This window comes from Choristoneura fumiferana, chromosome 11 (genome assembly GCF_025370935.1).
Source record: "Choristoneura fumiferana chromosome 11, NRCan_CFum_1, whole genome shotgun sequence".
Lineage (NCBI taxonomy): Eukaryota > Metazoa > Arthropoda > Insecta > Lepidoptera > Tortricidae > Choristoneura > Choristoneura fumiferana.
Genome location: NC_133482.1, coordinates 11858115 through 11883754, shown reverse-complemented (window position 1 = coordinate 11883754; position 25640 = coordinate 11858115). Strand labels below are relative to the sequence as shown.

General features: G+C 35.5%; 1 protein-coding gene and 1 long non-coding RNA gene across 8 annotated transcripts in view; one reads left to right on the top strand and one right to left on the bottom strand.

The window, feature by feature from the left end:
* The window catches only part of dsx (transcription factor doublesex), a 220652-nt gene extending 197654 nt beyond the window's left edge, over positions 1 to 22998 (bottom strand). For all 7 annotated transcript variants that reach the window (XM_074094574.1, XM_074094575.1, XM_074094571.1 and 4 more), the window contains exon 1: positions 22449 to 22998. In XM_074094574.1, coding sequence (XP_073950675.1) covers positions 22449 to 22941 — 493 coding nt within the window. In that variant the 5' untranslated portion in view covers positions 22942 to 22998. The remainder of the gene's footprint in view (positions 1 to 22448) is intronic.
* On the top strand, positions 9297 to 12313 carry LOC141432803 (uncharacterized). Its single transcript, XR_012451862.1, has 2 exons — positions 9297 to 9907; positions 10431 to 12313. It is a non-coding gene; the product is annotated as an uncharacterized lncRNA (long non-coding RNA).
* Positions 22999 to 25640: the final 2642 nt, after the last annotated feature.

Genomic DNA, 25640 nt, shown 5'->3' with positions numbered 1-25640 from the left:
TCAGGGTTTCACATTCACAGTATCAGCAACTTTTGCAGCCGTTTGAATGCACATGTGTGTTTGTGGTATCTGAGGCAGTCTTGGGTTTCAGAGCCAACACTGAACGCTCCAAAAGAAAAGCTACAAGTCAAAGCTAGTAATATTTTGTTTTTATTAGGATAGCCTGGTGTCTCACAGCTGGGAAAAGCCTCCCCTTCATCTTTCAATAAAAAGTAATAGAAATCTATACAAATGAAATATATAATATTAAGTTACATACCTCACCATAGAACGGCTATAACCTACACCTATTTGGCTAGTTTTTTTTTGTGGTTTTTGTCAGGATAAATGAAAGAAATTTTGCATAAATAACAAAAATAGGAGTAACCAATTCCTTATATAAAAAGTGAGTGAAACAGAATTCAAATTTTCTTTACCTCAACCTTTTAAAATCTTCTCGCACTGTACCTACGTATTTAATGTGAAAAGGCGTTTGTTTATGATTATTTTATCTCGCGTACCGCAATAAAGCAACTTGACAAATTGACGTATCATTTTCGAGACGCTAAAGTGAACATCAATAAAATACTGTAAGCAAAATGTCCCAGTGCTCGACATAGTAATGCCTAATAGATGACATCCTGCTGTCAGTTTTGCTAATGACATAAAATTCAAGGTGACAACTACTGGGACAGTAGCCAGTACTCAGACGTTTACCTTACTTTACTATACAATACTATACATAAATGATGTTTGTATAAGTTTATATAACTGTAATGTCATGTAAACGTTTTTTATCAATCAATAAATAAATAACAAAAAATATTTTCATACAAGGTTTTTTTTGCTGACTGTAAATTTAGTTACTACGGAATCCTGCATTACGAGTGATCCGGTAAACGCTTGGCCGGTTTCTTTTACATAACGAGTACCTATACAGTGTGTTTTTTTAAGGGAGGTTAAACTAACGCAGTGATGGGCAAAGTACGGCCCGTGGGCCAACTCCGGCCCGCCGAGTACCTTTGAAATTAATAGTACCCATATGGCTCGCGATAAATAATACTATTTTGATCGCCCTGTACTTAATATAAAATAGATAGTAAAAGATGCACGGGTAAAGGAGTCAATTAGACTAGCCGTGTAGTAGAGAGTAAAGGTGAGGTGATTAAAAAATTCGAAACAAAATAAAATAATTTTTAGCTTAATTCTGGCTCTCCTCTAAAATATCTGTCACTTTTTGGCCCCCTAGCAAGACAGTTTGCCAACGACTTAACTAACGTATTTCTGTAACTTAACCATGACCTTAATATAATTAATAAACTAAAATTCTGACTTTGTTAACTTGGTAACAAAATTATAATTGCCAGCAATGTACAGTAAAGTAAATTAACAAGTAATTGTAAATGACAGCCGACAGATACTTTAATTATTACTTGTCAATTTACTTTGCCGTATATTGCTGGCAATTATAATTTCGTTGAAAAGTTAACCAAGTCTGAATTTTAGTTTATTAATTAAATTAATGTCATGGTAACGTTACAGAAATACGTTACTTTGACTTCCCTTAAGAAAAGTCTGGTTGCCGGTAACACACTGTATATTAGCTTAGTATCTATCAATATGGATATTTTAGTAAGAGCATTGGAACACTTCCAGTAATGAGAGTTTTCACAGAGAGGAAATATCGCTAGATGGCGTTAATATCGTGAGGTCCGTTTGACGTTTGCTCGTGATTGGTTAAATACTTCTTCTTCTTCTCTTTTAAAATATGGCTTTTCTGTCCTAATTAATAGGACAATTTCGCCAGTGTCAAAGTATACTCTCTTTGAGAGGGACGTTGTACGGTGGTTGTAGTTTTTGCAACTTGATAGTAAAATTCCAGAAACCACGTGGACACAACTTGCGCATTAAAAAATGTCAGACACGAGAGAAATATAGAATTTTGTGATCACTGTTCACTGTTAAGGTAAATCGCCGCATAAAACACTATCAAAATTATACTTCAACTAGCCAAAGAAACAGAAATAGCAAAATTAGATATTGTCTACATCCGCCATGTTCGAATGCTACAAATCGAATCCATTGGTTAAATAACTAAATGAGCCAATCGCAAGCATACGTCAAACGTCAAACGGAGCTCACGATACTAACGCCATCTAGCGATATTTCGCCTCTGTGATAACCCTCATTGCATTAATATTCAGTTAAAGGTATTATCGAAAATGTAAGGTCTTATTGTACTAAATGTAAATGCGGTGACTGCGTATGACATTGCAACGTGGCCATGAAAAAAGCGTTTAAACTTTATTGTCCATTGTCGTAGAAATAAATTTTCTTTTTTTTTTACTATCGAGTAATGTAACTACAAATGTATCTTTTTTTTCAAAATAAAGAAATACCTAAGTACATATGCCGCATATGCGTCACAAAATGTTTTGTATTGTTTTTAATAAATAACGAAAATGTAATTTGAGAATAATTTGATCTTTTGATCCGATTTAAAAAAAAAAGGTCATTAATCCGACCGATGGGCCAAATTTAATAACTGAATGAATTTATGTTTGTCTGCTCAAATCTCAAAAACTTTAAGTCTAATTGCAAAAAATCTGTACCTAGTATAGTCCAACTTAGAGAATGAACGGTGCAAGGCTTATCAAAATCGGTTCAGTTCAGTAGGTTTTGAGATAAACAGTTAAATATGTATCAGTCACTAGGTAAACTTGTTTTTGGCTTACCAGGGTAATACTATAATATGTCATACTCGTAAAAGACCAAGAAACAATTAGGTAAAGGTACTAAAACAAAAAAAAGTAATTAGTGTTAATTACTCGTACAATTTGTCTTTATTAGCAATACCCTTGCAGAACGAAATCTAAGATTAAAAAAACCGGCCAAGTGCGAGTCGGACTCGCGCACCGAGGGTTCCGTATAAATATTTTTATTATATGATGTAACTAAAAAACGGTTTTCGCAATTTTTCCTTTATCTGTGCTATAAGACGTTGCTTCGTACCAAATTTCAAGATTCTGAGTTCACGGGAAGTACCCTGTAGGTTTTGATTCCCTTGCGAGTTTTGAAAATTAATAGTAAATTTAACACGTAACCGCGGTTTCTCTGGCTTAGGTAAAAGCCACATCACGCGTCAGTAGCAGCCGTGGCAGAGAAGCGAGTGATGAAACAAACTGTCATTCTATCACCGTTTTTCAGCCTATGAAAACAGGCCCTTTTCCCACTGCGCACTCTAGTCTGGGCACGTGCCTGCCTAGGGCCATTGCTTGCCAGCATTTGTCCCGACATGTCAGGATTTTTGACCCTTTGCCAGGATTGCAGCCGGACTTGGGAAGTGTACTCGTATCATCATCCCAGCCTATATACGTCCCACTGCTGGGCACAGGCCTCCTCTCAGAACAAGAGGGCTTGGGCCATAGTTCCCACGCGGGCCCAGTGCGGATTGGGAACTTCGCACGCACCATTGAATCGCTTCGCAGGTTGTGCAGGTTTCCTCACGATGTTTTCCTTCACCGCAAAGCTCGTAGTAAATTTCAAATGTGTACTCGTATGTATTTTTAGAAATAACCTCAGTAAATAAAAAAACAAAAATTAAATACATCCCGTGATACATCTATATCTATATACTATATAATACTAGCTTATGCCCGCGGCTTCATCTGTGCGGATCTTGGTTATCGCGCGGTGGCGCCCTTTACCGGAATAAAAGGTATCCTACGTTGATCCTTGGGGTTCAAACTACCTAAGTATATACCAAATTTCATCAAAATCAGTTCAGTGGTTTCGACGTGAAAGCGTAACAGACAGACAGACAGACAGACAGACAGAGTTACTTTCGCATTTATAATATTAATAATAAATAATAAATATAATAAATAGTAGGGATTATAAATGCGAAAGTGTGTGTGTTAGTATGTTTGTCCGTCTTTCACGTCGAAACGGAGCGATGGATCGACGTGATTTTTGGCATAGAGATAGTTTATGGGCCAGAGAGTTACATAGGCTATTTTTTATCCCGGAAAAATGCGCAGTTCCCGAGGAAACAGCGCGCGATAACCGAATCCCACGCGGGCGAAGCCGCAGGCAAAAGATTGTTTATTATAAAGTTTACATAGTTAATAAATGAAATGATAAAGTTATCAACAAAACAAATTCATCTTTGTTACAAGAAGTGTTAAAGACTTTATGCATATGTCAGAATTTTTATCAGGACATTTTAATTTTTCCATATTGGCAACACTACCTGTGAAAGTTATGGCCCTTTGACTGTACAAAATACTTTCGAAATATAGACAGACTGTAATATTGTAGAATGCATATCTTGGCTCCATTACCCTAGAGTTAAAGCACCTAGCGCCCCCGATGGAGTAAAGACAGCCGTTTTAAAAGTACATCATCCCTTTTCGGCTAATTGGTTTCATCATCATCATATCAGCCATAGGACGATCATTGTTGGACATAGTTTCCTCTTATATATACTACATCCACCGTGAACCCGCGGCTTTAACCAGGTCATCCGTTCATCTTATTGGTGGACGATAAGGTCACCATTCGAGAACTTATCGGCCCCAGCGGCCATCTGCTCTCCGTGCTATATGGCCTGCCCATTGCCACTTCAATGAGCCACTTCGCTGAGCCTGTTCCTTTTGCCACACAGTGCAAGGGACTTGCAAACACATTCTTTATTAGTTTATTGTTTATTTGTATTCTGTGTGCCTATCCTGTATTGTTCATGTTGGCAAATAAATCAATCTTCTTCTTCTTCTTCAATGAGCTAATTCGCTTGGATGTCGGTGACCGTCATTCTTTCAATTTTATTGGTACTATAATAGCTGGTAGGAAAGGTAAGTATGCAAATTGTCGGCCCGAGGCGCCGCTAACAAGAGCCTATTGCAAAAATAAAACACTTTTTTTCCATCTTATGTTAAGTTAATTTAAAAAAATGTGAGTAGCTAAATTACCACTTTGTTTTATAACAATCCTGTGACGTTGACCATTTAGAAAAATGCATCATATCAAATTACATGTTCATTATACATTTTACCCGTTTTCTTTTCAAACTAAATGTAATTTATTAGGTAATTCGAGCTCGAGCTTATATACGTATATAATATATGTTTGTATATATATAGTGCAGACTGCAGCTCGTGCGACCTTGCCCGCTGAACCAGTGCCCGAATTACGCCTCGTAAAAGCAACCCTAACAATAGGGTTGACACGATCTTAAATTATAAAAAAGAAACGACAATTTTATAACAGCTGGTCAAAGTTATTTACATGCTAAAAAATGGTGCTGAGCACTCCCGGCATTTGCATTTAAGTTCCCAATTCGCGCTGGTGCCGCGTGGGAACCACAGCCTCTCATTTTAAGATATTCAGAAGTGAGACGTATAGGTATTAGCCGATAGACGTATGGATATGAGGGATATTACAGTTACAAATTCTATAACATCATGCTCTCGAGGAGTCTGAAATACCCAGCCCTATTTATGAATAACATCACATTATAGACATTAAATGTCATATCATGTTTATCTAATTTTTTGATGACAAATATTTAATTGAATTTCCACAAACTGACAACCCTACAGTATCCGTCCAAAATAGGGAAGGTTTAATGACAAGTGGCGCTCATAAACCGACAACACCCGAACGTCGGGGTTGCCACTCCTCAAATTAACCGAACATCATCCCATTTCTTTCTAACTCGAAGCAACAGAGCGAGACAACACAAGTTTATAGCCAAAGATTGGATGCACTTCAATTATAATAAGTGATTTTTTAAACCGCTGCGACGGACGTAAAACTGAGTGAATGTTGCCAAATGGTAAAATTGAAATATGGAGTAGGGAGGTATGGTATCTGTCTTGCTTGAGGTTTCTTTCAGCAAGCGAAAGGATGATACATAGTGTCATGTTAACCTTTAGTACTTATTAAATTGTTTAGTGACTGACCGAGTAATTACGGAATATTTTACATCTTTTCCCTAATGTTTTGTATTAAAAATGTATACAGTGTGTACCAGCAGCCAGGCTTTTTTTAAAGGAGTTTAAAGTAACGCGTGTAACTTAACCATGAAATTAATTTAATTTATAAACTAAAATTCAGGCTTTGTTAACTTTCTAACAAAATTATAATTGCCAGCAATGTGCAACAAAGTAAATTGACAAGTAAGTGTAAATGACAGCCGATACTTTGACTATTACGTGTAATTTTCTTTGCTGTTCATTGCTGGCAATTATAATTTAGTTAGAAAGTTAACAAAGTCTGAATTTTAGTTTACTTAGGAAGACAGAAATACGACCACGCTTACTTCCTCGTTTAAAAACCCTGGCGGCCGGTAACGCACTGTATATTAGGTATTTGTTTATTCATACAGGGTTTTTTTCTATCACTGTGGCATATTTCAGTAGGGATTTGGTCTGTAAAGTTTTTTGACGTTTTTTTTTATTCAAGATGTAGTTACGCTTTTGACGTCGTACATATTGAATATTAAATATATAATATTAATATATTGAAATTGTGTGCAATTGTCATCATCATCCCAGCCTATATACGTCCCAATGCAGGGCACAGGCCTCCTCTCAGAATGAGAGTGCAAGCACATGTAATGTAAACATATTTAAATTTACATGCGTGTTCCTTTTCAGTCAATTTTACCCAACATTTGTATTTATTTTGAAATGAAACCTGTTATATTAAATTAATGAGGTAAGTCTTACAGACTTTACTGTTAACTTGCGTTTAAACCCTCGTTAAAGAAACTGCAAACTGTTATATTTAGGTATTTGTTTATTCATACAGGGTTTTTTTTTATCACTGTGGCATATTTCAGTAGGGATTTGGTCTGTAAAGTGTTTTTGTGTTATTTAATCAAGTATTATTTTTAATTTACAATAAGAATATAGCTTACTGTCTTGTAATACAATTCTACCATTGTATTTAATATTGAAGCACACCTCTAAACTATATAATATTCAATGTAGTTGGTACTCGTGGTGATCATTTCCCATCAGACAATCTGCATGCTCGTTTGCCTCCCAATGCAGGGTACACAGGCCTCAACTCGACAGAATGAGCATGCAAGCACATGTAAACATGTAGACCATGAGGAGCTGTCATTTCTTTGACAGTGGGCAAATGTGAGCGTTGACATCTGTCAAACTTATAAACAGTTTTCTGCTTCTCTTTTAAAATATGGCTTTTCTGTCCTAATTAATAGGACAATTTCGCCAGTGTCAAGGTAAACTCTCTTTGAGAGGGACGTTGTACGGTGATTGTAGTTTTTGCAACTTGATAGTAAAATTCCAGAAACCACTTGGAGACAACTTGCGCATTAAAAAATGTCAGACACGAGAGCAAAATAGAATTTTGTGATCACTGTTCACTGTTAAGGTTAATCGCCGCAAAAAACACTTTTAAAATTATACTTCAATTAGCCAAAGAAACAGAAGTATTAAAATTATATTATAACAAAAAATAATTGTATTAATAATTATATTATAGCAAAATTAGATTTGGAGACATTCCAAGAGTATTGTATAGGTCTTCAGGAGTACAATACTTTTTTCCCGACCGCCCGAAGGAAGGTTATGTTTTTCGAGTGTGTATGTGTATATGTATATTTAACTATGTATGTATATATGCAAGATAATCAAATTCTACGCAGACAAAATTGTGAGCAATAGCTAGTTAATAATAATGCTTTTAAGTTTACTTGTTGAGTGGATCGAATGCTACAAAATGTAGCATTATACCAAATGAAGACCGGATGGCCAAGTGGTTAGAGAACCTGACCACGAAGCTTGAGGGCCCGGGTTCGATCACCGGCCGGGGCAGATATTTGTATGAATAATACGAATGTTTGTTCTCGGGTCTTGGATGTTTAATATGTAATTTAAGTATGTATTTATCTATATAAGTATGTCTATCCGTAACCTAGTATCCATAGTTAACCTCTTCCGAGCCGCACCCGCTGAGACAAACTTGCGGGCAACAGTGGAAAATTTAAAAAGTATAACAAACAAAAGAAACAGATACCAAACGAGAGCGCCACTGTCGTCGTCGCAACGTTGCTGCAATTATTCCCGTTTTAATTTAGTGAATGTGGCAACCCTAAGCTCGCCTCTTTGGTGGCTTAACGGAACTCCCAACTTCTGCAGAGAGAATGCAACCTTGTTTTTCACCGGATTTCCTAGACGCTTTTATTTATTTGAGGGAAAGATTGTAGTTTCGATTGGAATAAGAACCATGGAATATAAACCTTCCTTCAAGGGAATAGTGCATAGATTAGAAAATATAGAGGAAAAGGGCTAATCTGAACAAAGCTAATAGTATCCGTACAAAGTACCTAAAGAATAAATTTAAATTAGAACATCTTTAAATGAAACAATGTATTACTTTTCTACTCCGCACGTGAAAGGCAGCTGTTTCTGTGCTACACATGCGTTTTCGCATCTCATCTGCTTCTTACATAGTCTGGAATAACACGCTAAGGTGTTTCAAACTCTAAAAGAGTTGTAGATATAGGTAGTATAGTTTAGTTAGTAAGAAGTTTCTGCAAAAAAAAAAACATACATGTCGCACAGACGTAGTTATTTTACACATATGGTTGTAGAGCATCAAATTAAAAGGCTGAATCAATGATTTACACAATACGACATTGTTATGATTAATATACGTTCTAGCAGTTTAATTGAATTTCTGGGATTACGCAAAAAAAACTGTGAAATTTTGTGATTTTATCCCGAGCTCCTGGGAATATCAGGATAAAAAGTGTCGCATATGTTTGTTCCAGAGTCCCGACTTCTGTATTTAACCCTTTGGTTTGATACGGATCCCTAAACATTTGGTTCGTTGCTAATAGAACCCAATTGAGGCATCACCTTGTATTGTAAGTCTAACTGCCACAGAGCTGTCTTCTGAAATGTCACAACGTTTAGAGTTTATGACAATACGTATGACCGCTATAAATACGGGTAATAAAAATAAAATTGAGTACAAATTTAAAGAAGTAATCAAGAAACGTGTTTTATTTCGGTGTTTTGATCTTAATAATGACAACTGTACTAAAGGGTATTCGGAACAACGATGTAGCTTTAAGACGTGATAAAGAAAAAGAAGAAAGAAAAATAGCCGCGGTGGCAGAGTGGTTTGACCTATGGCCTCTCAAGCAGAGGATCGTGGGTTCAAACCCTGGCTAAATATTTTCTGATAATAATAATAAATAAAGAAATATCATGGGGACACTTGACACCAATTGGCTAAGTAAAGTTTTTTGAAGAGGTGCTAATTATATTTTTCTTCGATAGTCGACGACTTAATAATCGAGGAACTGCAGCTCTTTTATTTTTATTTCCTCTTATTAATTAGAAATATTTTTTTAAGTGGTCGATATGACGTTTGTGAGATTGAAATTGCAGAACCGTTGAGGGCTTAGTACTTAGTAGAAACAGTATAAAAAAAAAACAAGTCAACTGTCACTGCTGTCACTGTCAAGTAGAATCTAACCTAAAACCGTTTTATTTACTTTGCGATTTGGTGCGATCAGTGTTTTTTGGATAATTTTTAAAGACCTCTCAGCACAAACTCAGTACTTTAAAATTTGCCGCATTTCTCCACGACCTTTTCATGATAATTGGACCACGATTGGATAGTTTCGACGACTATTTTGGCTCTGCTTCTTCGACAACGCTATCATGCAGTCTCGACGACACTTGGCTTGACTTTTGGACCATATTTTCTATTTTAGCGGCTTCACCTTTCAATACGAAATGAGTGAATCTGTGCGAGCAGATTCAAGAAACTTGCCACACATGCCTATGAGTCTAGAATATTTTGACACCAGTGATAAGTATACAATGTTGCCGAAATCAAAGGAGATAAAGCACTCTTGTCCGCACCGGTAAAATGGATGAACGTAAGTACAAAAGTATATCAATACAGTTTCTTGTCTATTTTTTTTACATTACATTTTAGGGCATCAAAAGTTGAATATGTTGCCGGACCAAAGTTGTTTGAGAGCACAGAATAACAAAAACATATTACCTATATTGTGACCATTTACTTAGATATCAACTGACAATGTGATTGATGCGACAGGTGATGTTGTTCTGTATTGGCTGGTAAATATTATGATAGAGTAAAATTTCTGTGGTTAGTGAAACATTATATTATAACTAGCTGTTGCCCGCGACTCTGTCTACGAAGAATTCGCTTATTGCTTTCCTGCAAGTACTATGTATTTTTTCGGGATAAAACTGTGAGATAAAAAGTAGCCTATGTTCTTCCTCGGGACTCCAACTACCTACATAATGAATTTCGGCTAAATCAGTTCAGCGGTTGAAGCATGAAAAGTTAACAGATAGACAGACAGAGTTCCTTTCACGTTTATAATATTAAATATAAGTAAGGATTTATAATAATTTTGATCTTTTTTTCAGGTGGATGTAAACACACATTGGTGTTTTTATTTTGGTTGCAAGAAAAAGCCAGTGAAGGAGCATAACCTGTTTTTTCCAAGGACATGCATTTTTCCATAAAAAAAGAGGCATAGAAGTACCACGAAACTCCTCAATGGTTAATGGAAGAGAATAGAATAGATTTAAGATTTAGGACGGAAATGTAATTTTGAACATGACAATCTCTAATACAGAAATGTATTTTTAGTTGACAATGCAAGTACAGTCGATAAAAAGTACAGTCAGCAAAATTTTATTTATTTTTTCTTAATAATATCATTTTTGGTTTTTATTTGTGTAAGCTTTTATTTTTCCTCACAATACTTTTTGTTGACTATACTTGTCTTGCATTGTCATCTAATCTGTAATCAGTATAAGTACTGCTGTGCTAAGCTAATGGTACTTTAAATTTGTATTCTCATTTTGGTTTATAATTATAATACATACATACTCGTACATTGCAAGTCGAATAAAATCTTGTAAAATATGTTTCTTTTCACTTATGATTTACATCATCAAAAATAACGAAAAAATGTGCAGAATTTGTAACATTGCTCACAGAGATTTTGATTAGGTTCGATTCCCGGTCATGTATGTATTAGAGTCAGACAAAATAAAACGGTTGAATGCCATATATATCCATACTAATATTATAAATGCGAAAGTGTATGTGTTTGTATGTTTCTCCGTCTTTCACGTCGCATTGGAGCGACGGATCGACGTGATTTTGGCATAGAGATTGTTTATGGGCCACAGAGTGATATAGGCTACTTTTTATCCCGGAAAAATAAACAGTTCCCGAGGGAACAGCGCGGAACAACTGAATTCCACGCGGGCGAAGCCGCGGGCAAAAGCTAGTATATATACACACATCCAGTTCAACTGGTAGAACAAACAATACAATCTAGGGTCACTGTCACAAGTACAAGTACTAAAAATACAAGTAAATCACCACGGTTTTGTTATAACTTATGATCAATGATTGTTTACACATATAACACACAAGTTAATCAAACCATGGTTGCTTAGGAAATGAAAAGTTTAATATGATTGACAGCCCTTTTATAGCCTGGCGGAAAAATCTTTACAGCGCGATTCAGCTTTTCCTTGAGACGAGATAGTGACATCTTTTGATGCAAAAGTAAACTAAAATCCCGGTTTAACACATAGTGACCTATAATATTTGTGTTATATTTCCTTGTATTTCTTAGTAGTACTTCTAATGCCTTTATGGGGATGGCACAATATTTAATTTATTAAAAATACGACTTGTTTTTAAATTACCCTTTGCCAGGAATATTATATACATGTTCCAATAAATCAGGTCTTTTGAGACATATAACGTTTTTATGATAATTTGTGTATTTATGAAATAAAAACAATATAAATTATTGCATTTTTATTATATTACTCTGCAAATTAACTAAAACCATCTAAAACACATGCAATGCGTTTAGCTTATGCTAAACGTTTTTATGATAATTTGTACATTTATGAAATAAATAAAACATAAATTATTGCATTTTTATTATATTACTCTGCAAATTAACTAAAACTATCTAAAACACATGCAATAAGACAGCTTTGTCTACATAATTTTATGTGGTTATGGTTAATAACAGAGACGCTTCAAAAATACGGATTCTTTTAATCTTCAAATCACGCATTTCACATGTAACCTCAAGGTCGCTATGACTTTATATGGAATCACCCCTTTTTAGTAGCCACACAAAGCCACTTCATTCTGTAAATGATTTAGCAGAAACTCTTCCTTCAATACACTTTGAAATAAAGAATATAAACCCATTTGTGCATAAATATTTTAATGTATAGCATGACTCTTACTGAGACCATGTCCTTTTTATTGTTTTGGTAAAAAAACACGATATCTCTCCCTTCTGTTATGTTCTCCTTTGCTGTGTTTGATGTTGAAGGGCTAGAGGGTTCGTATAATCATGTTGTTGATGAGCAACTTGCAGTGGAAGATGAAGCTGACTTGCACCAAGTCGCTTGTAAAGACTAGGATGCATAAATACGCAGAATTCTGAAAATCTCGTCTGTATTTCATAGACCAACGTACAAAGCATTAGAGAACATTTCTGTAATGCTCCATTTCAACTCGAATACTGTCGGAGTCGTCTGAATCCATTGTAGGGATACTGTGATTCGAATTTACTCGTAAGACAGTCCAAATATCAAGCCAAGTGTCGTCGAGACTGCAAGATAGCGTTGTCGAAGAAGCAGAGCCAAAATAGTCGTCGAAACTATCCAATCGTGGTCCAATTATCATGCAAAGGTCGTGGAGAAATGCGGCAAATTTTAAAGTACTGAGTTTGTGCTGAGAGGTCTTTAAAATTTTTCCAAAAAACACTGATCGCACCAAATCGCAAAGTAAATAAAACGGTTTTAGGTTAGATTCTACTTGACAGTGACAGCAGTGACAGTTGACTTGGTTTTTTTTTTATACTGTTTCTACTAAGTACTAAGCCCTCAACGGTTCTGCAATTTCAATCTCACAAACGTCATATCGACCACTTAAAAAAATATTTCTAATTAATAAGAGGAAATAAAAATAAAAGAGCTGCAGTTCCTCGATTATTAAGACGTCGACTATCGAAAAAAATAATAATTAGCGCCTCTCCAAAAAACTTTACTTAGCCAATTGACCTAGTCCCAAACTAAGCAAAGCTTGTAACTACTATGGATACTAAGCAACGGATGAACATACTTATATAGATGAATGCATACTTAAATACATATTAAACATCTAAGATCCGAGAACAAACATTCGTATTATTCATACAAATATCTGCCCCGGCCGGGGATCGAACCCTTGGCCATCCGGTCGTCAAATAATCTAACTGACGACATAAGTACTAGTTTGAGTTTATTATGACACCAGCTTATTAGCATTGTTTTTCGTACGTAACAAAATTATTGTTATAAAATAGTATGTATTTGTATAAGGTACCATCAGCCAAATATGTGGTCTACCACCCTAAAGTTGATAATAGTTTGCATGTTACAAAACAATAATGCCAATATACGTGTCTGTCAACTTGAAAGTTCGACTTTAGCGACATATTCATTTGATAGGAACTTGTTTAAAAAATTATAGACCACTTATTTGGCTGATGGTGCCTACATGAAAAAATAAATATACATTTGTCTATTAATAAAAGAAGGCGTAACAATAACAGCAACATATAATTTTCACATGAACCGGCCATTAATTTTTAAACAAGGTTTTTTCAGTTCAAACAGACACGTCAAGATTTGCTTACTTACCTTATTTCTATTACAAAATAAAACGAAGTACTACTACTACGCCATTATTATAAACTTTTATTCGCTCTAACGTTTATCTTGCTATCCCGCTCGCGCCTTAAGAAGGGGTGGCGCAGTAGGCCACGGAAAGGGAGGGGTGCAATAAAAAGGTAAGCCTATAGGGAGGCGGCTTTGTATATAGAGCTATGTGAGGGTAGCTTCCTGGCCCAGTTAGTTTTATGTCCGCGTACCGTTATTTATGTTTAGGTTCTATTTATCACAGAGAATAGGACCTCGTAGGCGATAGGTGTTTTTTACTAGCTTTTATGTAACTTTCCGAGTGAGTATGTGTGTGTCAAAATGTTGTAAGTTGAACTTAATCAACTTTACGTCGGATTGCCGCACTGGATCTGCATGGGAACTTATTGCCCAAGCCCTCTCGTTCCGGATGAAGGCCTGTGACTTCGACTTGCAGTGGGATATTAGGCAGAGATGATGTATGTTGAACAACAGTCAACAAAACATCCAGTCGGCAAAGCCTAGTAGGAATTAAAAATGATTATTTTTCAGCTTATTATTTTTATTGTAGGTGACTATGGATTGTGTGTTTATGAATGTGTTAAAACTTTCTTCAGTCACCATCATAAGTCGAAAAAACACACGATACAATTAAAATTAAATTAGTCATAATAAAATACGTTTAAAATAAAATTGAATTGCTCATTGTAAAAATCTATAGTTTAATAAATAATATTCAATCAGCACCGAGGTCGTAATGTTAATTAAATTAACAGTCCCTTCCAACCCAATTTTTGACCTAAAATTGTCCCCGATAGTTAGGTTAGGGGTCATAACCTCACAACTAAGTCGACCTTTGATAAACCCCGTACAACAGTATATGCAGTTAGGTAGATATATATGTCTCGTAATCGTTTATTAGACCTAATTATTTTAACAAACATTGTAATTAAAAGAGCGGCCTTCATACGAGTATAACTTACAGTTTAAACAACGTTGAAAGACAGAAGAAATTGTTTTTTTTTTACTCTTTTTCGCGACCTGGTTAATAAAATGGAACGCGTAATTACATTACCTCGTCGGGTGATATTAACCTTACGATTCAAAGGATAAGTTTGACTATCCCTCTTGACTTTAGGTGGTAATTAATTAGTGACAATTGCTTGTCACCCGCGACGACTTATGACCAACTGCTCTCCGCGACTGTCTTCAAAGAAAGAAAGAAAGATTTATTTGGTTCCGTCAGTATCACCACCGTACAGTAACTCAGTCAGTACTTAGTGGTTGAGGTTTAAGGATTCTATCGTGATAAAAAGAATAATTTTATGTTATACCAGAGATCCAGCGACTGGCATACCAAATTACATCTAAATTCGTTAAGCCGTTTTAGCGTGAAAGAGTAAAAAACACAAAAATACACATACGCAAACACTAACTTTATCTTTAGTATCTAATACAAGTAAAGTAGTCTACTATCGTCCTAATACACACTTTTCTGTACCGTGTGTAAGTTTTACGAGTATTTTCTCTTAAATGTTTGTCTTACTCAACTTAGTGCCCTAGAGTTAAACTGTTGCACTATATAAGTTATTTTTAAATATGTCAATAAATGTTTACGTATTTAAGTATGTTTATCCTAGTACCTACAGTTTTACTTAGTTTGATACTACCTACTGAATTGGCATAAATTATCCCGTGATATTTATTTATTATTATTTATTAGCCATAAGCCGCCGTGTGACTCGCTGCCAACTGTTTCCTGTAATCGATCACTAAACCTGCCCGGGACCCCTCGAAGCGAGAAGTTAAACATAAAATAACATTCATTATATATACTACCCCTGGTGTACCTGTATTCCGCGGACCTTGACCGTTATTCAATATATTACTAATAGAAAAGTCATAAAAGTACAAACAGTATTAAATTTTACAGCTTCATGGTTTATTAATATTTTTTTTTTCTCAAAAATTCCCCTAAAGTTCATTGTTAACTATAGATTAGAAAGCGAAGTGCATGATTAGTCAATCTGAATTTTAAAATAATTCTGGTGCCCTGACTCTCCAGTAATGTTACAAAATTATATTATTATCTAGTTTTTTAACTAGAAAAAAAAAAAAACACTTTATAGGTAAAATGAAACCACGTTTTTGTCTGTGTCTGCTATAGCTTTAGGTGTTTTGGCCAGCAAAATACACCTCTTCAATTTCGTCAGTTTCCTCAGTATCTGTGGCAAAAACACAAATCGCACGAGACTAATAAAAAAACATATTTTTTAAATGGCATCATCACATCAATAAAGAATGAAACGGATTATTTTTTACAGCCTTGAAGGAAGAGGATGGAGTTATCAATCTATTTGGTTTTTTTTTTGTAGTGCTTGTAACCCCAGAACTTCGTCATTTATAAACAAACCGATGTGAATTTTATTGTTGAAGAGGTGATACTTTCAATTAAGTCCCATTATTATTATAACTTATTTATAAATCAATGAAAACTTACAGCATTACTACCAATGCGCTGTAAATTAGAGAGGGTAGAGTCAAGTTTGGCAAAGAGTGTGCAAATGTAAGTGCAAATAAAAACATATTATTTAAGTTTTTTTAGTCACAAGAGGCTAATATTGTTCTAAACATTGTCAAACAAGCATTCTTGACAGTTATGTAAATTTTGTTCAAGATACACCGCCGTACACTTCGACTTTATTTTTCTTTGTTACGGCACACATAACTGCACTTATTTGGTTTTGACTTACAAAGACTTAGTTGTACAACAATCAACAATGTTTGATTATTAGTTTAACGTAAGTCTTTACAATGCCAGACTTATTTGCCCTGGTGTATAATGAAATAAATTACACATGCAGCTTGCAAATGCGTTGATAGCGTATCTTAAATGGCATTCGTTATCAGCATTCGATTACCTTGTAACAGACTAGTCTCAAGATTATTTGTGTGAATAATGATATATGTAGATCGATGTTGCTGTTTGTTGCTATGTGGGAGTCCTGACAAAATTGCAAAGCTTCTTATAGTGGCCATGATGGCGCTATATGGCCATAGAACTAGATAGTGGTAGATAGAACACATACAAAATAGGTGTAGGTAGACGACTATAGGTCATCTCCGCGATCTCGTGCTGAGGTTACCTCAAAGTAGTAGATTTTTTTTTGTTTTTTGAGTCAGTGCAATTTTTAGAGACATAATACTTATACACATATGATATGAGCATTATGAAAATTAATGGAAACAATAGAAAATCGGCGAGGAAAAATGATTGGTCATCTTGTACGACATGATGAGTTCATAAAAGTCATTTTAGAAGGACAAGTGGAAGGGAAGCAAAAAAGAGGGAGGCACAGGATAGGCTATACAAAGCAAATAAAGGAGAAGGTAGCCGTCATATCGTATAAGGAGGTTAAGGAGGCAGCTTTGAGGAGCGGGAAGAGGAGAGAGAAGTGGAGAGGCGGACTACACCGACAAGAGTGTCACTCTTAAATAAGAAGAGACGCATGATATCAATAATATCACTATGAAATATAATAATACGATTAGATATACTTCCGAAATGTTCAAAATGTTCTAATTCATAATGTAATTAATCATAAATCTCTTTTGTACTATTTTTTTATTCATAAAATTTTACACGTAAACTTCTTTGGGTGCACAGAAATATTAGTAGTTAAGGGTAGATTTTTTTTTAATTGGTAGTTACCTAAAGCAAATTAATGAACAAAAAAAATATGATAACGAAAATTAGGACGGGTGATGATTATGGCTATAAATCGTTAGTAGAAAAGTATTTAGATAAACATTTTAATGTGTCCCTTGCTTTATATTACTACCCTTGTCTCCTTGATTACGTCAATAACATTTCTAGTCTACTAACTTTATTATCTACTATGTATGTAACTAGTCTCTTAACTCTACATTAAGTTACTTGTGAATCTTCACACTGACGGTATATGTAAAATAGGTAACGAACATAAAAATTAAGTTTACTATAAAACGAGCAATATTCGTGCCTTATGTTATTATAATAATATCTTCACTATGAGGACTTAAGCTGCCGGTGTTTTAGGCCTAAAGTAAATACACAGCATAAGTTTGCAATTGAATTTACAATAAACGGGGTTTTGCAAATCTGAGAGTTATTATTTATCGTCATTTGCATTTAATAGGATTTATTTACATATTTATTCTTGTCATATATTTATTTGCATTATTATTATATTTAAATAAGAAATAATAATTGTGCAAATTAAGTATAATTATTCATTAATATAATTAATCTAAATGCCTTGTACATACCTATTATAATACCTATTCTGTGGGTTTTTCGTAAATACAAATCCAAATTACGTTTCTAAACGATCCTGTGTAAGTAAATTATAAATAAAAAGAATAGTATATTTTTTATCGAGGGACTAAAATATGCGAATATATACCCGAAGTGGTTAGCCACCCGAGTTTTAGCGAGGGTGTCTATTTATCCGAAGGTTTATATTGACTTTTAGTCTCGAGGTGTAAACTCTATTTTTCACTTCGATAACAAGAAAACGCTTTCTGTGAAAGAATTGATGCGTTTCTTATTCCTCCAGTTCATAAAACTTTCATTGCTTTTTAAATAAATCTTTCTAGATTTCGGCGGCAAAAGATTATCAATTAGGTATGTCTTTTGCTCTTTGCTCGACATCATAATTTTCACTATCACTTGACAACAATCAATTTATTTTAATCGTTTATGATTTACGCTTTACAACAATTTCAAAGTTTTCCGCGGAAAAAGCATAGAACTAAGACCACGTAGTCTAAGAACATTTTTCGTCATGGAAATGGCCCACACACAATCTTATTTTATGCCAAAAACTAGGCAAGCACTACTGGCTGCTTGAGTTTATCTAAGTTACTCGGTTTTCGTCATGGAAATGGCCCACACACAATCTTATTTTATGCCAAAAACTAGGCAAGTACCTACTGGCTGCTTGAGTTTATCTAAGTTACTCGAAGTAAATTAAAAAAATAATTACGTTTACTCCCTAGTAAAGTACTCACTTTACTCCCGCCTCGTAAGGCTATATTGACCTACTTTTAGAGCACGAGAAGTGAAAAACTATTTTCTTCCTGCACTAAAATAACGGTTAAATCAATTATAAATTAAACTAAAATCCCCTTCGATTAAAAAGAACAATCGTTATTAATTTATTGTGTTCCATAAAGTATAAGTTTCTTCTTATTAACTTTTACGTTGATATTCTGAACTAGGTACACTCAAAACAAAGTGAGTTTAAAATTTATCTTGGAAGGCAAACGCGCATTTTCGTCAGGATCCCATTACAGATTCATGTTAAAATTCTTCAAATTGCCAATTGGACGACAATTTTGGACAAAACAATGAGCTAAATATAATACAATTAAGGCTTGACACTTGACAGCTACACATTTGCGAGTTTTGCTGGAGTAGAGCCGTGGGAACTTGAAGCTTTTTATTTTTTAAATTGATATAAAAGAAGCTGGTCCGATGCAAAGGTGACCATAAATAGGGCTGGATCTGCCTCAGCCAATGTATCGACATGGCCGCACAACGAAACGCAACCAGCCTTATGAGCACCCTACTCAAGAGCGAGAAAAAATATATAATAGTCAATAAAGTAAACGGCCATGTGTAAGTCGGAGTCGCGCTTAAACTAAGTGTTCGTAGGAATTTAAAAACCAGCAATAATCAAGGTTTCTTAAAGTACTACTTAGTACTTAAAAAAAGCTCGTACAGTCACCAGCACCAATATCTGACACAAAAAGCATGCATAAATATCTGATACTACTCTATTTCTGAACCGGAAGGACGTGTCAGATATTTTTGCATGCTCCGCTGTGGCCGATATTAATGCTGGTGACGTACCTCAAAATCGATATTTTTTCTGAGTGAACTTTATAAACATTATTCCAAGGGTCAATTTTGTTGACATATTGATTTGATATACAAGATTTTTTCAAAGTAATGATGATAAGTTTCTTCTAAGTTACTTAATAAGTTACTTCTATGAAATATTAAGGTATTTTTGCAGTTCTGTGATTTTTGGACATTCCCTTTACTTTTGTGCTCTTTACTTTGAGGCCTTACCTACTTGTTGCGAAATTTCCATTTTCTCAGTCATGTTTCATTCAAAACAAGTGTTGTGTTGTGAGGCTTATTTACTATAGTTAGTGTTGTCTTGTGAGGCTTATATTACCAAATTTAATAAATTCTTCTATAAAGAAGGAAAGAATAATGAGAAATTGTTCATACCTCTATTAAAGACTAGACAATACAACATGAAACACAAAAAGAGGCAAATGGTTCAGCGTCATCAAATGTTGACTTATATGGACGACACTTCAGCGCTATTTTTCAGCCGGGGCCCGTTCTGCTCACTCCAACATTTTTCTCTGACAAAAAATACCTTTACAGGTTTTGATTCTCACGGTACTTTTATGAAAATTAACTTTCAAAAGGTTTTATTTTGATCACGTGAACTTAGAAACTTAATTTTCCACAGGTCCAAGGGACTGATGACGTGAATTATGTGGTATTATAACAACCTCTATGAGTTCCTGAGCGAAAGGATCTTGACAGACAATGAAGTGATCCTATGAAAGTTCCTTTTTTCCTTTAGATGTGCGGAACCTTAGAAATCGACCTACGAATTCAGTGATGCCACTTTTACTATTTAGATGTTCATATATGTGATTCTATATACCAAAGTAACCTGTTACCAAATTTATAAAACCTAAATGCTCCATATATCCGTAGCCATTTGCACAAAATGCTTTTTAATGTATCAACGACATGCAAGATTCAATCATTTCGACAACATTCGGGAGATCTTTTTCATAGATTTCATACGTTCACAAACGGTGTCGTCTAAATTATCTTCCGATGAGATCGAAACTTGTCGCACCGTTCCCGACTTATAATCGTGAGTATTTATTGTTGCTGTTACAGGTAACTCCTAGTATAAGAACTATGTTTGTAAACACCACAGGGGACACTGTAGGTATAATGACAACAATAATTAGGCAACACCTGAACTTTTACGTAGGTGTTGCGTGCTACTGTGTAGAATATATCCATGAGCCTAACTTGACAATTAACATTACATGTCACTATTATTGACATGAACTAAGACATCAAACCTAGGTTAGGTAGGTATACCTACTTATAAAAAGTAGAGTCTTATTTTTTGTTCACGGATCATTATATTTTCTAGATTAACTACATAGAATATATCCATGAGCTTAACTAGATAATAAGGTACAGTCGAGTTCATAAACTTGTGAACAATAGTTTTATCAAATATATCTGAACACGACTCCATTGTTAACGGCGTAGAAGCGTGTTCAGATATTTTTGATTGATTTTTTGGGCACAAGTAATAAGAACTCTACTGTACCTAATTGATATGAACTAAGACAATCAAAACTAGGTTATACTTATAAAAAAGTAGAGGACAGTCATACTTTTTGTTCATGGATTATTCTGTTTTCTAGATTAACATACTCAAAAGGGTATTTAATAGGATTATTTATGTGAGCACTTCGTTGTTCGTGTCCGTGTGTTTTTCTGACAATTTTTTTTTCTCAGGAACGCTTAGAGGTACCAATTTCAGATTAATATGAACTTAAAGAACTAATAATGTCACGCAACCGCTAAAAATTAAGTTCGAAATAAAACTTTTAAAGTGTACTTTCATACAAAAAGAGTGTGTATCAAAACCTATGGGATAACTACTTAACGTTGAAGTATAACTATGAAAATAAATTAAAACTATTTAAGCTATCTTAGGTTAGTTCTTTTTTATGTATGTAAACTCATAATTGTACAAGGTTAGTTAACATTGTTTTTAAATAAAGTATTTAAATAATACTAAATAAATTATAGGTAACTAGAAGAATTCGGCCTCACAAAGAAAAACCCGAAAATCATTTGACTGTTACAAAGATGTATTGTATTGTAAACCCTTTATTGTAAGTACTTCATTAAATACATGAAATTAACAGATGACAAGATAATAAGATTAAAAAAGGCGAACTTATCCCTTAAAGGGATCTCTAGGGATGTAGAGACTATTTTTTTCCGCTCGCTTATAAATTTGTGAGAACCAGTGCACAAGTCCAACTCGCACTTGGTCATTTGTGTGCACGCCTCTCTTCGCCGCCCTAACGTCTTAATGGAAACGTCCGTGAGGTAGGTCATAGATAACTTCAGTACACTTGAGTACTTACGTATCTTTTTTTGATAGGTGTGATAAGAACGCCGGTTTTTAGCATATTTACAAACATTAATATTGACGCAATTGAGATAGAAAATCGCAACAGTCGCGGACCTAGTTAGATATAAGTTACATGATAAATCAAGTACAGTTATCTGTTGCACTTTAGGTAAACAAATGTTATGTAAACTGTTATCACGAGCCCAACTGCTGTAGCAATTATGGCCAACCGGTGCATCGAAGGTTAACCTTATAAATAGCAACTTAGCAAGCTGATATTTTATCATCACAATGCGTTCCAAAGTTTAACAAAAATGTACACTTGTGATTTTCTGGCGTGATGAACACAAAGTTTCGGTGTTTATAGGTATTCGCAATATTCAGAATACACGGCTCTAGGGTTATAGTATAGGCCTAGAGCCCGATTAGCGCGTGAAACGTCTTAGTTTTTTTTTCAATTGGTACTTACCGGGTTGTTGTGGAGCTAGCAGCGGCGGCATGGTCGGTGGAGGCGGCACCGACGGCGGGGGTTGCGCGTACGGCGACACCCCCGGGGACCCCGGCACCGAGTCACAACTGGCCGACCCCATGGACCGCGGCGGGGGCACAAGGGGACTCCTCGGCGGTTTCACTTTGGGCATTTCAGGGTGTTCAGTTTCCACAGGCGGACGGAGGGGTTCGCCGCGACGGGCTCGCGCCTCGTCCTGCGCCTGGGCTCTTCGGAGAGCTGTCTGGAGCGCCATTACCCGCTGGCGGTCTGCTGTCAGGCGGCACTTCTCACAATTGCAGTACCGGTACTGGCAGTAACGCTTGTGGCCCTTGAGTTCCACTTTGTGGCGGTGGTTGCGGCATCGGGCGCAATTGGGGGGCGCGCGCGGCACCCCGGAGCTCGAGGCGCCGGGCTCGGAGCGGTCGTCGTCGTCGTCCGGCGCCCGGCGGCGCCACGGGCCCACGGACACCATATTTGGACTCTCGTAGCGCACTTATCCGCACACGATCGCACGTCCGGTGCGCCGTGCGGTCACGGTGAGACTGACGGGCGCGCGCCCCGCCGCGCCCCACTCCTTCCGACTGCACTTTTACTACTGTGCCGATGCATTTGCAGCAGCGTGATTTGGCGGGTCTGAAATTAATCGCAGTTGTTTTAGGAAGGAAAGAAAAGCATTTTGCTCACCTTTCCAAATTATATCTAATCAAACAGTAAAAACATATTAAATAATACATACTGAATACAATGCAACGACTCTTTATTATTCACCATAAAGAAAAACATGTACTTATGTTGTAACTAGGTACAGTCGAGTACATGAACTTGTGAGCAAAAATTTGATCAAACACATGAACTATTCTGAACACGCTTCTACGCCGTTAACAATAGAGTCGTGTTCAGATATTTTTGATCAAATTTTTGCTCACAAGTTTATGAACTCGACTGTAACATGGAGAAATATAAGGTAAGCGACATGTGGCTTTATCGCTTCGAAAAGACCTACTTAACTACTCATACTTACTTAGTTTAAGATGTTTTTAATACTACCTTATACTTAAACAAAAATTAATGTACCTATACCTACCTACTGACGTTTGTATTATCTTATGACTGAGTTAAATAAGTTTTTTTTTAGATTTTAGTAAGTAGGTACTGTGGGATTAAATAATACATATTAAGATTACATTTGCTGGCATTTTAGCTTGCTAACTCACTCTAAAATAATAGTACTTAACTAATAAAATAACTGACTAACTGCACTAACTTGTTTCTTATTTTATAACTAAGATCAATTTAAATTTTAGAGTTACCAGCTATGTATAATTTTCGGAAATCAGTAACACGGTATGTTTAATGCAAAATTTAGAATTTATTTAACCCGGCTTCTAAACGAGTTTCTTATTTCGTCTGCTTAGTATTTTTTTCCTGTTAATAACACTAATGCATTTGACAAAAAACAAAAAAAAACATATTGTTATTTTATCCCTGAGTCGCCACTGTACTTTTTCAAATGTAGTTAATGGCCACCAACAACATTTAAACAAAAGTCAAAGTATTGTCGTTGGTTTAACCTCGCGAGTTCTCTCGTACTTAATAAAGATCAAATCAACAGTAAGAATGGCTGCCGAATGTACTATAATGAAGTACAAATAGTTCAATAAATCAACTTTGTACACGATGAAATTATTTCCAAAATCACAAGACCGGAGACTATATCTTGGTCTGATGAACTATATCTGTTAGAAAATATTGAAAGTTCTTGTGATCTAACACATTTGCCGGCGATAACGGCTATGACCATAGAATGCATATCATGCGTATTTTTGGGAGCGTCTCTATAAATATAAATAAGTCATTATGGTTTTAGTGTCAATCTAGTACATTGCATAATTTAAGTAGCAGGCGCAAACGATCTAATAGATAAAACTATTTTGATTTTCTAGACTAGAATGTCAAGGTCGTAGTAGTTCGACCGAGGCTGGACCGGTTGTCGCGACTTTAGCATGTCTTTCGGATAAGCAATCCGAACTTGAACTTGAGGTTAATCAAATAAATATTAAATATTGTTTATTTAAAAAATAGATTAAAATTGTATCAGTTGCTTTTTAATACGCCATGGTTAAGATTCAACGGACCAAGATCTAAATTTTTTTTTTTATAATAAGTACCTATCCAATGAGGGCTATGAATTCGCCACTAGAGGCGCTGGTGTAGCGTGAGGTCTCCGAAATGTCAAATCTCATAGTTTTTGGGTGAGCTACGCGGGTTTATTTATAATTAGAATAATTTTGTGAATATTTTGCAATATCTAAAATTAATTATGGCAAATATGCGTTCCGGGGCAATGAATGTCTGTGTTTTGAGACAGTTTTGTCTTTCGGAAACCTTTGTCCTTCCTTTTTTCCGAACAAAACGGGGACTATGCAACACTGTGGCATGCTCGATATTTTTATGTTACGGTTTTAAGGTGTATTAAATATGATTTTAATCCAAACTGTTTTCACGCCCGTAATAACAGACTTTGAAAGCCATACTTAAAAACCTCACGCACAGTGCGTTATCTAGTGAGACAAAAAACGATAGCCATCATTGGTTAAAGGTTAGGTACCCATTACACCGTATCATCCATTGCATCCGTAATAGCAACGTGTAAGGCAAAAATATATTCTTTGTACTGAATAGTGTGAGACTAAGTATGCCCACAAGCACGTTTCCTAACCAACCGTCGCCGTCGCGTGTCATGAATGCGCTTGACCTTCCGTTCCTGACACATTCCTATTACGGTCATGGCACGATACGGTGTAGTCGATAAAGATCTTAATACGATGCGACCACTCAATTGACATTCTATATATAATCTACCAAAACGCGAATCCTCAACAATACAACCACAATACAATTTTGTGTAGTAATACCGAACTGTGACGTCACTAATGTTAGCCAACTTAATTATCTATTTATTTATTTCAGTTACCTGCTAAAAAACGAAGTAATACAGTAAATTTGTAAATTAAACTGGTTATACGCGTTAAAAATTGATGTTTTTTATCCGAGCTGTATGAAATTATAGGTTCATGGCGTCAAATATCCTTTTACAATACGATACAATAAAAATATCACAAATCAGTACACATCACAACACAACGTTCACACAAAGACTAAATACGGTAG